The sequence below is a fragment of the Rhinoderma darwinii genome, chromosome 5 (assembly GCF_050947455.1).
Source record: "Rhinoderma darwinii isolate aRhiDar2 chromosome 5, aRhiDar2.hap1, whole genome shotgun sequence".
NCBI lineage: Eukaryota > Metazoa > Chordata > Amphibia > Anura > Rhinodermatidae > Rhinoderma > Rhinoderma darwinii.
The window spans coordinates 320,876,139-320,891,834 of record NC_134691.1 but is presented as its reverse complement, the minus strand read 5'-3'; the positions used below and the strand labels follow the sequence as shown (position 1 = coordinate 320,891,834).

Sequence of the window (15,696 nt, the reverse complement as noted above, 5' to 3'; positions counted from 1 at the left end):
ATTACTTGTGTCCATACAAGCCCCCTCCTCATGAAATTCACTGCCCGTGAAAAAAAAAAAAAAAAAAGTCTATGCTGTTTTCCTAATGATTTTTTTCATGTGCATCAAGTGGAAAAAAGCACATTAGGGCCTTGGCAATACAAGGATTTTTCCCAAAGGCACAGCATGATCAAGCTCTCTCTGTATAACATTGTGAGGGTTTTCCCTTAATTCTGGTTTTCAATGGGGAGAATTCGGCCACAGATATATCCAAAATATTCACTAGGAAGTTCATAAAGGTTTTAGGCATTTAGGCAAAAAAGCATAAATTTACTACAAATATTAAACAACTTGGGTAAATAAATAAAATCTAATAATAAAAAAAATTATAAAAAAAAACCAGAACAACATAATCAAAAAATGTAAGAAATAAAAAGAAAAAAACAGGTACTAATGTGCTCAGAACTTACCCCAACAAAATTCTTTACACAATTCCTCATTTTGAGCAAATGAACATCTGCGTGGAGTCCAGATACAAATATTATATATATGACTTTTTAACCTAAAAATATAAATTTCAAGCTCCTAAATGTCAGAATGGAATCTCTAGTTAAATTAGTTCAAGCCACTAAATAGTCTGTTCTACACTCAACACAGGGCAACCATTTGTCTTCTGCTTTTCAAGCAAATAGTTTTAACCCATTAAGTTTTTATTTCCTTTTTTAGTTTATGTTTTTTAAATTTTTAACAACTGTCATAAGAGTATTATGTTTATAAACCTTTAGGGAGTCTTTGATGAAAAGTATTTTTTAACAATTAAAAAATAAATACAAATAACAATAAAAATGAATAAAATGGGAACGTGGTCTGCATTAGCCCACATAAAATTTGGTACATTATTTTGCCTTGATTCTTTGTTCGGAATCTGGTTTATCTTGTTGGCAGTGGAAGTGAAAAATGTTAAAGTTGTGCATGCGAATTAGAAAATCATAAAAATGGTGTTTATAATCTTCCTGGGAATACGTGGTCTAAATATAGAGAACTGCATGAAAGGATTACAATGTCTGCTTTTTTTTTTTTTTTTTTTTTGTTAGGAAGTGTATTATGTTAAATGTCTTACTAGGGGTCTTTAATCTACTGTTCACTTGTTAAAGATAACAGTGCACCCTACCTTTCACTCAATGGCCAAAAAATATTTAACTGTGCATGCTGTCTATTAAATTAATTAGCAAGTAATCATCACACCATGATATCATAACCGAACATGATGGGGGAAAAAAAAAAAAGGAAAATGTTTCCTTCCAAATTGATCTTGTATATATTTTAATAGAATTGTATATTTTTTTTATTAGAAAGGCAAAATATAATTTTTTTTTATTTGATAGACCGATCCACTGAATATGCCACGTGAATAGCTCCAATTATTAATGACGCTATATTTTATTTTTATTATTAAGATAATGTGGAATACGGAGGAATGTAGGTCTTTAAATAGGTGAGTGTTTTGTGCTTTTTTTTGTTATTTTTATTTTATTTTTTTTTAAATAAAAATGACAGAAATGTGTAAAAAAAATCTTAATGAGAAATGCGGAAAATAAAACGTTTCAGACCTGCTTGGTGACAATTACCCTCAGCATTTTGAAGTACTATATTTACTGCCGTGATGAGAACACTTATTCTTCTATCTTAGTGGTTAATTACATTTCTTGTATTTCACAATTTGAGCACTTGTTCCTAGGGGAGGAAAAAAAAAAGTCATAGGACACTTGGTGAATTGGTGCAAATGGGAAGGGGAGGGGGATACACATTTCTACAACAAAGACATTTTTATAAATGCATCTAATGGTGTTCGCACCACATATTTTTATCATTTGGGCACCGGAGCTTGCCAACTAAACTGATAATAAGGCCTAGACCTTGAGTCAATCTTTCTTGCATTAGAGTGGTAAGTGTGATGTACAATTCAAGGCCATGTTGGTACAGCTCTAGCAAATAAGAAATGAATAGAGTGGGCCCTCCGCATGCACTTATTTACTTGGCCTCACATGGTAGCAAAGAAAACTTACACTGTTAAAAACAGATGTCATCACTTGTATCAAACATAATCCAAATATCCAAATATCATCAATGCCAGGACCCTACGTAGTGTAGGATTTAGCCTTGCATATCTTTTGGTGCAAAATTTTATTTAAAATTAAATTAAAAAATGCAATAAACGTTAATAAACGCTGCCCTTTTTGATCTGCTAAATATTACAAGATCTGTTCACGGATCTTAAAGTCTGTCAAAATAAATGATGGCACAAATTAGAATCCCATAGAAACTAATGTGACCTATTGACGGATTTCTTCTTTTATAATAATTGACAAAATCCACGTTAAAAAAAGGGAAAACTCTGGAGAACAAAGTCTCAACACATCATTTAAACCAGATATCAAAGTTTTATCTAATTTACAAAGATGTCCTAAATCCTAAAACCACCACCGCTTACAAGCTATGGGATCACATTCAATATATAGGGGGAAAAAAAAACAACAAAATTGTTGGCTGCCCACATGACGCTACTTATTATATTTTACCAGAATAGTAAGACAATAGGCATCCCCTACAAACAGCCGATCTTATCTGAGGAATGCCATTAGATAATAGGCCTTCAATGAGTAAACAATGCGTCGAAATGACACAGCGAGGGCCAACGACTCCGTATTATCTGTCCACTAGTGTAAAACAAAGAGGTTAAGGGCAAAAATGTCTCTATCTCGTTAGTTCCTTGGCTCCATGAGAAGACATTTTCTTGGATTCACAACATCTGTGGCCTCACGCATACACTTGAGTTGAGCCAAGCTCTTTGAAGCGAGGATCATTGCATTAAATTGATGTTATTTGGTACAGAACCCCCCCCCCCCCCCCCCAATTGCACTAATTTGAGGCACTGGACCATGAGCTTCATTTATCATATGAAAGATGCGAACACAATTACACAAAGTTGTGTACCAAGATGGTTCTGTTGATGTAGACAGTTTACCAACAGACAGCGATGGTGGCGTCAACATTGCGGCCGCACCGATTCTGCGTCAACATATAGCCGGCACGCTCGACGCAGCTCAACTTTATCATTATCCCCATGAAACTGGGCAAGAGATTGAAATCTCGCCAATGCTTTTATACGCCGTCCGTAAGATGCTGGTGGAGCACGTAATATTTAATCAGCCATTAGTTCCCCGTGCTATGCATGCTTTCTATAACTACGGTATATATCTACTATTAAAGCCTATGATAGGACCCCCATTGTAGGTGTCACCACTCTCTTATATTTATTGCTTGTTCTCTCATAAAATCCTATACATGCTCTGCTTTTCAGCAACAAAGAGGTTAATGATGAGTGGCTGCAGCTCGGCTTCTGCTTCCTAGCTCTGTAATCCAGAGCCCGCCAGCTGCCCCTCTCCTTTTACTATCACTGCGCTGGAAATGGGTGGTTCTAGAAAGGGGGAAGGGAAGACTACTTAACCTCTTGCACTCCATACAGTAACGTGGAGAGCAATGCACGTGCTTTGTGCAATAATAAATCTATAACTATTATTATATAGAACGGATTTGCTTTACATTAATTTATCTTATTTCACCCAAAAATAAAGATTGCAGATTTTTTTTTTTTATAAAGAAATATGTGTTGAATGAAAATGCTGCCAATTCTGTACAGTGCATGCTCTTATTCTCCTCCATAATACGTTCTCTCGACAATGGTAGTAGCAGATAGTAAGGACGGGGTCTCAGATGGCGTTTTGGTGGACTTTTTTTATTGCATTTTTTTTTCCAGGAATAATTTTTTTTTCATTTTTTCAGATGTTAACTGTCAGTGAATGGAAAAATAGGAATTTGCAGGCACACAGTGGGGCACGTTCATTAAAAAGATATTTTTGAAAAAATAACGCAAATGAAGAGTGACGAATTTATTAAGCAATTCTGCCAATTTGCATCAAACTTGCAAAACCAGCGACACTTTATTTTAACCTTATGTTAATGATGCACTAAACCCTCCCCACAAAAAACAACAACCCCATACTAATAGATTAACTGTGTGTACATAAAACTATTTGGAGCCCCAATGGGGACAAGGACTGATGTGAGTGATCACAATCTGTGTATAGTGCAGTGAAATCAGTTGATCGCCGGGGGTTTCAACAGGAGGACTCACAGGGCCTCCCTGATCCCTGTGGTTTCACCTGCTGAAATCCCCGGCGATCAACTGATTGTTTATTGAGGAGGGGTTATTCAGATTGAGAAAAAAAGAAGAAATAATCTGGGCAAAACACAATCCGAGTTTGGACTTCCTTCCACTTCTGAAGTATTACCTGGTATAGTGGTTCCATTCCCGAGACCACCCTCTGGCGTTGCCGCTTAATCAGTAAGTCTCAAGGTAGCTTGTCAAGGCCCATTTCCCTTATTCTTAGTATTATTTAAAATACATAGACCGAGAGGGGTGGTCTTTGACAAGAATTGCTAGTAGCCGCCCTGGTGGTGGATCTCTGGAAACTGAATCAACTTGGTCTGAGGGAGCCTATGAGTTTTGCCCAGAATACTTCTTTAAGAAGTCATATGGGGAGAGGTTCATAGATGACGACCTTTTCCAACACCTAAAATCAAGTACCACTGGTTACCATTGTCAGACATTTTAACTTTATTTTTAGGGTCGGTACACTACTTTAAGCCCCTTTTACAACATGGCACACTGATCTATAAAAAGTGTAAAGAGGTGCTATAATATTTGGGAAAATACATGCATTTTTTTTTCTTACCCTGGTATGGCAATATAAACATTTCCAAGAAACATATTCCTGTTTTCTTCATATTATATTATAGTTTTTTCTTTTTCTTTTTTTTGGACAGAGTCATTGGCGAGAAAACATGGAAAGCCCAAAGAAGTCTTATACCAACAATGGAGCACGGCGAACAAAAAAAAGAAGGGCCCTGGAACCTCATGAGGATACAATATGGTTTGCATGATAAGGTATCTATATATATCTGACTGTAAGGAGCCATATCTGAAGATACAATGGTGGTCAGGTATACAAAAATAATAAAATGCAGCAGCCAATCAGATTCTCTCATTTTACAAGAGGGTGGAAAATGTATTCAGCAACCTCATCATTAAGCTCGACTTTTTCCTTTAACTAGTGTCTATGAAAAAAAGACATATCTAAAAATCATCACGATAACTTGCAAATTAAAAAGAAATAATTCAGAATTGAGTTGTCGTAAAAATGTTGTTCAGCGGGCTCTTAACTATATCTGTCTTCGGGAAAGCGGAGTGACAACTGATACGGCTTCAACTACAAGTCCCACGAGGATTGTCGCTCAGCTTCCACAGTAAATTTGGCTAGTACGGTCAATTTCACACTTGATGTTTTTCTGTGGCCAGATATCACATGAATATAAATGAATCTTGAAAAAAAATCTCATTCACACTGTGCGTTTAGAAAAAGTCTAGCTTTTAGGTATCGCTGTGGGTTTTTCACGTAATTTTCACATTGGTATCGCTATGGGATCTTCCATAGCAGCAGTTCCAGGGGCATTTCTGCACCCACACATTGCAGCAAACCCGCAGCAAAAGTTTTATTTGTGCCTCAAAGCCAGAAAAAGCGGAATGGCGGCTCCTGTGTGAACGGAAATGCCAGCCATACTTCTTATCACTCTCCCAGAAACAAATATAAATAAGAATCAACTAAACCGTTTTATTGACAGAATTTTTTTGGGAAAATTTACTTTATATTTCTTGAATGGACCAAAAAAAAAAAAAAATGCAGGCTCTAGGGCAGTTCTGATAAAGCATATACAAATGGCAAAATGCTATTTAATGTGTATTTTATTTCATTAATATAATTAAAAATTGACTGGAAATGTAGGAAATTAGCAGCGCGTGAGCAAACATGAGGCAGATAATCCAAACTGCTTTTTGTAAAATCTAAATGCAAAATATTCCCCTTCGTGTCCCGGTCCTCGTCTCACGAGGCCATGATTAATTATACCCTATATAGAAACAGGTGGGTAATCAGCAGTGTCGCCATCCTCACATGTACACCTGTGCGGCGCCCGCTCCTCCTAATACTCACAGACGAGCCCATAATGACAAGATTTATTCCTGGAAGTTTTTGTCCCCGACATATGATAGCTCTACTACTTTTTGGTTACCAGCTGCTCGATGCCACCTCCATACCCTCTGATATTTGAACATTAAAAAGAGACACAACATGGCATCACCCCCCCCCCCCCTTCACGAAAGAAAGGACACAGCAAATTGCGACCATTCGTTTGATACTAACAGCAATTTTTGTTGTTGTTGCCCTTTTGTTTCTGTGCGTCACCCTCGGTGCCTGCTACTAGAAAACCAGGGTATAGCTTGGGCATCCACCGCCAACTTTCTAAACAGAAAAGTGGGGCAAACCTATCAAAATCGCACTGGACCGTCTAGTAGGACACTGAAAACGTATGTCATTTCACACATTCAGATCAGGTTTTGCCCATTTAGTTGAGTTTATTTGCATGATCGGACCGTGCATATTCACCGCCAGAGAAACTGGCACATTGTTGAGGGTGCTCTATGAGGACTACATCACTCAGCAAATTAGCAGATCTATACCAGTGAAGTATGGGGGTCCTAGCAGTGGGGCCTCCAGTGATCTAACATTTATCACCTATTCTTTGGATAGGTGATTAATGTTGGTTGTCAGAAAACCCATTTAACCTGTTTCCGACAGTCAGTTGCCGCACCATGGTGTAAATTTTCATCATGATGTTCTTGTGGGCACCGCCCGTACACGCACGAGATCAGCGGCAGATGTGGGGCTGTAATACACAGTCCTGCTCCTGCTGGGATCGGAGAAAACTCTGATCACAGTAGTTAAGGGTTTCACTGCTGCGATCAAACATGATCACTACACAAAAGAGTCAGGGTATGTTCACACGCAGTGACCAGAAACGTCTGAAAATACGGAGCTGTTTTCAGGCAAAAAAAGCTCCTGATTTTCAGACTTTTTTTTAACAACTCGCATTTTTCACGGCTGTTTTTGGAGCTGTTTTTCAATGGAGTCAATGAAAAACGCCTCCAAAAACGTCCCAAGAAGTGTCCTGCACTTCTTTTGACGAGCCGTCATTATACGCGCCGTATTTTGACAGCGACGAGTAAAATAAAGGCTCGTGGGAACAGAACGCCGTAAAACCCATTGAAAGCAATGGGCAGATGTTTGTAGGCGTATTAGGGGCGTTTCACATACCCTAATAGTGATCGTAGGTCCTGGCGGAATAATTGGCGGGGCTGGCATCACCATGGAGCCCAGAACTTGACAAAGGTCCCCAGGTCTGTCTCATCTGTATACCTGTAGTATGCCCTAATAGGCGAATGTGCATATTTTTATACGCAGGCACAATACGCTGGCATGCAGAAGCATGCCACTATATTGCAAATAAAAGAAAATTTAAAATTAAAGTCCCTGTAAAATAAAGTTTGGTATATAAAAAAAATACACAGAATATTTTTTTTAAATAAAATATTTTATTTAATAAAATATGACATCAAAAAAACCCCCACATCGGGTATCCCCATACGAGTAACAACCTATAATTTAAATATATACATGTTGTTTAGGTTAGCAAAAAACTGGGGGGGGGGGGGGGGGGGGCAAACAAACAAAAAAAACATGGAACAATTGTAAGTTTTTTTTGCTGTAACCCTAAAATGAAATGAATAAAATTGAAATGCTCAGTTAAGGGGTTTTCTGACCATAGAAAAACCACATGAATCTGTCCACCATTGAAATAACATCATAATTTTTAGTTTAATGGGAGCAAATCTTATTTTGAGGGTCAGACTGGAAATAAAAAGCAGCCGTGCAATACGGAGCGAACCGGCCCACGTTCCAAATGTAAAAAGTTTTGTCGCAAAGTTTCTTAATCAACAGGACACCTGACAGAGACTCGTCACGCTACTCCCTGGAGATTAGTCATAGTCGCAGCCGCCGTCCATGTAACTGTACACAAGTCTGGAGGCCAACGGAGGTTAAGCAGCTATTAAAATAAAAGGCTTAGGAGCCCAGAGCAGCACTTGGGCACACGGTCAACTTTTTGGGCAAATGCAAGATAGTCAGCTGTCCAGTATTAGCAGCCAGACCGGTACATACAAATCTGTATTATTTCCTTTTAGAAAGAAAAACATGGCAGAGTAGGACCTCATGCACACTAGCGTGTTTTTGCGTCCGCAATTGATCCGCAAAAATGTGAATGAATTGCGGACCCATTCATTTCTATGGGCCCTTCCACGGTCCGTGCATTGGCCGGGAGCCTGAGCCGCAAAAAAATAGGACAAGTCATTTTACGGGCCACATTTGAGGTCCGGGCTACTAAAAGTCAATGCACATCTTGTTTGCGGATGGCCCGTGGATGACACCCCGCGGCCGTCCGTGCCGTAATCATGGACCGTACGCATGGCTACGGTCGTGTGCATGAGGCCTAAGTGCTCTGCAAACAAGGAATACATCCACAAGAGTTTCGACCAAGTCAGTACGGCTTGCCATACACAAAATAAATGTCGGCTGATCTCGCCAACAATGCAATGGCGGAGTCCGTCCAGACAATTGTTTTTGGGCTAAACAAAGACTGGGCGTTTTGGATTTCAACGTGCCTGGTTCTTTGTGTCTGGTGTGATAAGTGGTGCCAGGGGTTTCTGACAGCTGCTTATGTCCCTTTGTCCAATCCGAGTATGGGGAGGCAGCTGTCGGACAAACAAGTATTTCTGCTGACAGCCATTTATATAGTGAGAATGTACAGGGTGGGCCATTTATATGGATACACCTAAATAAAATGGGAATGGTTGGTGATATTAACTTCCTGTTTGTGGCACATTAGTATATGGGAGGGGGGAAACTTTTCAAGCTGGGTGTGGACCATAGCGGCCATTTTGAAGTCGGCCATTTTGTATCCAACTTTAGTTTTTTCAATGGGAAGAGGGTCATGTGACACATCAAACTTATCGAGAATTTCACAAGAAAAACAATGGTGTGCTTGGTTTTAACGTTACTTTATTATTTCATGAGTTATTTACAAGTTTCTCCCACTCTTCACACACTGATAGCAACACCGCAGAAGAAATGCCTCCCGATCTGACCCCCTTAGACTTTTATCTTTGGGGTCATCTGAAGGCAATTGTCTATGCTGTGAAGATGTGAGATGTGCAGCAACTGAAACTACGGATACTGGAAGCCTGTGCTAGCATTTCTTCTGCGGTGTTGCTATCAGTGTGTGAAGAGTGGGAGAAGAGGGTTGCATTGACAATCCAACACAATGGGCAGCACTTTGAACACATTTTATAAGTGGTCAGAAACTTGTAAATAACTCTTGAAAGAATAAAGTAACGTTAAAACCAATCACACCATTGTTTTTCTTGTGAAATTCCCGATAAGTTTGATGTGTCACATGACCCTCTTCCCATTGAAAAAACTAAAGTTGGATACAAAATGGCCGACTTCAAAATGGCCGCTATGGTCAACACCCAGCTTGAAAAGTTTCCCCCCTCCCATATACTAATGTGCCACAAACAGGAAGTTAATATCACCAACCAGTCCCATTTTATTTAGGTGTATCCATATAAATGCCCCCCCCTGTACTTGAGAACTGCAGCTACAGGGTAGACCCATATTTTAGAAGCCAAGCAGAGATCAAGTAATCATATTTATACATGATGCTGTTGTTTTTTTTTTTTTATTATCCAGCCCCCCCCCCCCGCCCCCTGGGAAAGAGACTTTAGAGGGGTATTCACAGTTCAGACATTTATGCATCAGCAACGTTTTTAGCAAAGGGGTCAGTGGCGTTTTTATAAAAATTCAGCATAATCTTTAGATGGCGTTTGTCAAAAAGAAGTTCAAAAACGCTGTAAAAAATGTGAAAAAAATAAAGATATGGCATCAAAAATCCATGTATAAAAATACCATAAGAAACACGTCAAACTCCCTACGGGGATCTAGTTTCGGTGCATTTGAACCACCAGGTTTCTTGCAGCCATAATACGGATGCTAAAATGCGTCTGCATTAGAGCTTGTCCACACGTAACGGAATTTCTGTGTATTTTCCGTCCGGAATTGCGGACGCAAAATACGCAGCAGAATACAGTAGCAGCAAAGTGCAGCAGCAGAAAAACGCAGCAAAATCGGCACCATTTTCTGCAGTAAAAGACGCAGGAAATGGTGCGGATTTTCCGCAGCGGAAAGCCTGCTAGTTTCTGCGGAATTGATGCAGGGATATTCTGCAGCAATTCCGTTACGTGTGGACAAGCCCTTACAGGCGTTTGAATGCAGCCTGTTTCACAGAGGAGACATTTTTTGAGACTGTTGACGACACAAGGCTGGATTCACACACGCAGCGTTTTGCGGCAGTTTGCAACACATGCTTTTCTTCTGAAAAAAACGCCTCCAAAAACACAACACACATTGACACACAATAGGAAATAAAAACCTATGGAGGTCTATGGGACAGAAACGCCACTAAATGAGGCAAAAAATGCCAACGCCGGGCTTGCTGCGAATTTAGAAAAACGACACGGACCCAAAAAACGCATCCCCCCAAAAATAATGCCATGTAAGGCGTCTTATATTTCTCCATTGACTTCAAACTAACATCTGGCCACAGCGTTTTTCGCCGCTAAAATCGATAGGAAAAACGCCACTACAAACGTGCCATTTTTCCTAAAAAAACGCTGTGTGAATCCAATATCGACCATGTTTTTCAGTAGAGGAATCCCACAAAGGAACTTATTATCTGGACCTTCAGGCCCCATCAATCGGATCATCAGAACATGATGTCAGGGTAGAGAATCCTCAAATAAAGTGTCTAAACAAAAACCGCGATTATTTAACTTTTTTTTTTTTTTAAATTAGAGGAATTTCCTAAGGGTGCGGTCCCATGCAGCGGCTGACGCTTGCGGTCAATGCCTGGCTCACCTGCAGCAGCCAATGGCTGAACAATTTTGCCTGCACTATTGTTGCAGCCATTGGCCATCGCACACGGTCATAGTTTCGGCCGCTGGTACGTTTGACCCTTACAGGTAAAATCTCTGTTCGGTCTTTTGCTTCTGGGTTGTGAAATTTCAGATATAAGACTGTGTTCAGACAAAAAAATCTTTCTCCGATTTGCCTGAGAATCCGCAGCAGAAATCCAAGGCTGACCCTTGGATTTTCACCGTTTTACTGTAGCGGGTCTGGACGCATATTAGCTCCGTTCAATGAGCCTAATCTGCGTGTTGATACCCGATACTTTTTTTTTGGGCATGGAAACCTCGCCAAGACGTGACATTTCACTTTTTTTTCTTCAGATTATCAGATTTCTGGATTATCAAATGTCAGATTAGAGGAATTTCCCTGTAATTGCATAGTATAGAGGTATAAAAATAAAAAAAACTTGCGCAGTTACCCATAGCAACCAATCACAGCACTGCTTTCATTTTCCAATACGTCTGATTGGTTGCTCCGGGAAACTACTGGTTTTTCATATTTCAGATATAAAACTTCCCGAGAACCCTTTACCGACATGAAGCAAGCCAGCCAGCCAGACGAGCGCTAGATGCCTTCTGCTGATATACACATTGGAAACCTACCACACATGCACGTGTAATGTGTTTGCAGCGCCAAACATAAATAGAGGAGGGAGAGGAAATAAACACGCCGCCATTGGCAACGCATTCCCAGGACACACACCCCGCCCCCAGCTGTCCACTTCCACTACTCCTTTCTGTGCCGTAGTTACAACGTTCCGCCTCTACAGGCGCTGTTGTAGTAGTTGACATTGGTGTCATCACAGCGCATGCGCAGTGTTCACCTTTCGTCGTCGTGATCCTGCCCCCTCTGCCAGTCCGGGCAGCCCCGGCGACATGAGGCGGCTCCAGAGCAAGTAATGCGGGTGGCAGGCGTCGGCCGGCGCGGGGAGCCGAGCCTCGGCAGCGTAGAGGAGTAACCGGTGCTTGTTGTGTTCGGTGTCCTGTAGATGGTGTCCGGAGATCTGGCCCTGACAACCGAAGAGGAAGAGCTGACGACTAGTATGAAGGAGATGATCGGAGGCTGCTGCGTGTGCTCGGACGAGAGGGGCTGGGCCGAGAACCCACTGGTGTACTGCGACGGGCACGGCTGCAATGTGGCGGTGCATCAAGGTAACCCTGACATGTGAGGGAGGAGGGGAGAGCCCAGGGGGCGGGGTGCTGCCAACACAGGAGGGGGCTGTCATGTCACCTCACTACACACATGGGTGCCAGCCACACACTGGTAACAGCTCACCCCCTCCAGTACCAGCCACACCACCCCCAGTCACACACTAGTAACATCTCACCCCCACCAGTGGCAGTCACACACTAGTAACAGTTTACCCCCACCAGTGCCAGTCACACCACCCCCAGTGCCAGTCACATACTAGTAACAGCTCACCCCCACCAGTACCAGTCACACACTAGTAACATCTCACCCCCTCTAGTACCAGTTACACCACCCCCAGTGCCAGTCACACACTAGTAACATCTCAACCCCTCCAGTCCCAGCCACACACTAGTAACATCTCACCCCCACCAGTGCCAGTCACACACTAGTAACATCTCACCCCCACCAGTGCCAGTCACACACTAGTAACATCTCGCCCCCACCAGTGCCAGCCACACACTAGTAACATCTCGCCCCCACCAGTGCCAGTCACACACTAGTAACATCTCACTCCCACCAGTGCCAATCACACCCCCCACCAGTGCAAGTCACATACTAGTAACATCTCACCCCCTCCGGTGCCAGCCACACACACACTAGTAACCGCTTACCCCCACCAGTACCAGCCGCACACACTAGTAAGTTAGTAACCGCTCACCTCCACCAGTGCCAGTCACACCCCCACCAGTGCCAGCCACAAACTAGTAACATCTCACCCCCACCAGTACCAGCCATACACGAGTAACATCTCACCCCACCTGTGCCAATCACACCGCCGCCAGTGCCAGCCACAAACTAGTAACATCTCACCCCACCAGTGCCAAGCACACACAAGTAACAGCTCACCCCCAGCAGTACGAGTCACACCCACACCAGTGCCAGTCACATACAAGTAACATCTCACCCCCACCAGTGCCAGTCACATACTAGTAACATCTCGCCTCCACCAGTGCCAATCACACCGCCACCAGTGCCAGCCACAAACTAGTAACATCTCACCCCCCACTAGTGCCAGCCACACACTAGTAACATCTCACCCCACCAGTGCCAAGCACACACAAGTAACAGCTCACCCCCAGCAGTACCAGTCACACCCACACCAGTGCCAGTCACATACAAGTAACATCTCACCTCCACCAGTGCCAACCACACACACTAGTAACATCTCACCCCCACCAGTGCCAATCACACCCCCACTAGTGCAAGTCACATACTAGTAACATGCCAATCTCACCCCCACCAATGCCAATTACATACTAGTAACATCTCACCCCCACCAGTGCCAGTCACATACTAGTAACATCTCGCCTCCACCAGTGCCAGTCACACTCTAGTAACCTCACCCCACCAGTGCCAGTCGTGCACGAGTAACGTCTCACCCCCTCCAGTGCCAGTCGGGCACTAGTAACATCTCACCCCCACCAGTGCCAGTCGGGCACTAGTAACATCTTACCCCCACCAGTGCCAGTCGGGCACTAGTAACATCTTACCCCCACCAGTGCCAGTCGGGCACTAGTAACATCTCACCCCCACCAGTGCCAGTCGGGCACTAGTAACATCTCACCCCCACCAGTGCCAGTCACGCACTAGTAACATCTCATCCCCACCAGTGCCAGTCGCACACTAGTAACATCTCACCCCACCAGTGCCAGCCACACACTAGTAACATCTCGCTCCCACCTGTGCCAGTCGCACACTAGTAACATCTCGCCCCCACCAGTGCCAATCACACCCCCACCAGTGCCAGTCACATACTAGTAATATCTCACCCACACCTGTGCCAATCACACCCCCACTAGTGCAAGTCACATACTAGTAACATGCCAATCTCACCCCCACCAATGCCAATTACATACTAGTAACATCTCACCCCCCCCCCAGTGCCAATCACACCCTCACCAGTGCCAGTCACATACTAGTATCATCTTGCCTCCATCACTGCCAATCACACCCCCACCAGTGCCAGTCACACACTAGTAACAGCTCACCCCTCCAGTGCTAGTCACACCACCCCCAGTGCCAGTCACACCATCCCCAGTGCCAGTCACACACTAGTAACATCTCACCCCGACCAGTGCCAGCCACACACTAGTAACTGCTCACCTCCACCAGTTCCAGTCACACCCCCACCAGTGCCATCAACAAACTAGGGATGCACGATGCATCGAAACTTCGATACTGTTTCGATACTTTGCATCCCCCAACGGTTCGATACCGTTATTTCATGTATTTCGATACTAAGCTGTGCGGCCGCATAGCTCAGTATAGTAACATATGAATGTATGAGAGCGGGGCTGCGGCTGTGTAATACAGTCATTGCCCCGCTCCTGAGTCCTGATAACAAGTGCGCAGGGTCAGGATGAGGTGATGCGGCCGGCGCCTCACTAATGATTGCCGGCAATAAAGAAAGAACATGGCGGGCGCACTTCAAAACACCCCCATGTTCTGTCCTTAGTGCCTCACCGCCGCTCATTAGCACAGCGCCGGCCGCATCACCTCATGCTGACCGCGCGTGCACTTCCTATCAGGAGACGGGCAATGGCTGTATTACACAGCCGCAGTCCCGCTGTAACGGCGGAGATGAGAGAAACCTCTCCTCTCCATCGCTATTCTCCTGAATGCTGCGATCAAAGCTGACTGCAGCATTCAGGGGAAAATGAGAATGGGGGATGCCCCTGGATCGTGTCACAGGGAATTCCTGTGTCGCGATCGAGGGCCATACCATATATGGCCAGACAGCCCAGGGTCCATTGAAGGACCCCAGGGCTGTCCTACCATATTTCCTGTTAGGACATACCTAAGTATTCCCTAACAACTGCCTGTGTAATATCCGAACACAGGCTAATGTACTGGCATATATCTGATCTATGCCAGTACATTAAAGTTTTAAAAATAAAGTAATATTAAATTAAAAAAAAATACACATACACCTTTTTTTACAATAAACATTAAAATAAGTCTCAATACATAAAACATACACACATTCTGTATTGGCGCGGCCGTAATAACCTGCACAACAATTACGCTGTAAAAATAAATAAAAATAAAAACTGCTTTCACGTATTAATGTGAGGCACAAGGTGTGATGAATTTAACCTCCATGTGCCTCACATTAATAGTAATTAACCCCATCATGTACCTCACATTAACCCATTATGACTGAGAAACATAATGGGGTTAATTACTATTAATGTTCGGCACGTGGAGGTTAAATTCATCATCACACCTCACATCACAAAATGGAAGAACTTTTTTTTATTACTGTTGGCAATGTATCGTTTTGGTATCGAAATCGCAATACTACACGAAGTATCGGTATCGAAGTCCAAATTCTGGTATCGTGACATCCCTACAACAAACTAGTAACATCTCACCCCCACCAGTGCCAACCACAAACTAATAACATCTCACCCCCACCAGTGGCAATCACACACGAGTACATCTCACCCCCACCAGTGCCAATCACACCGCCACCAGTGGCAGTCATGTA

The 15,696-nt window shown here is 43.0% G+C and overlaps 1 protein-coding gene across 5 annotated transcripts in view; it reads left to right on the top strand.

Annotated features, from left to right (window-relative positions):
- MLLT10 (MLLT10 histone lysine methyltransferase DOT1L cofactor) overlaps positions 1-15,696 on the top strand; it is a 216,530-nt gene that overhangs the window by 29,738 nt on the left and 171,096 nt on the right. For 4 of the 5 annotated variants that reach the window (XM_075827571.1, XM_075827575.1, XM_075827572.1 and 1 more), the window contains exons 2-3: positions 4,867-4,987; positions 12,004-12,166. In XM_075827571.1, the coding sequence (XP_075683686.1) occupies positions 4,867-4,987; positions 12,004-12,166 (284 nt within the window). Of the gene's footprint in view, positions 1-4,866; positions 4,988-11,701; positions 11,911-12,003; positions 12,167-15,696 lie in introns of those variants that run through there. The other variant, XM_075827573.1, reaches the window with a different exon arrangement.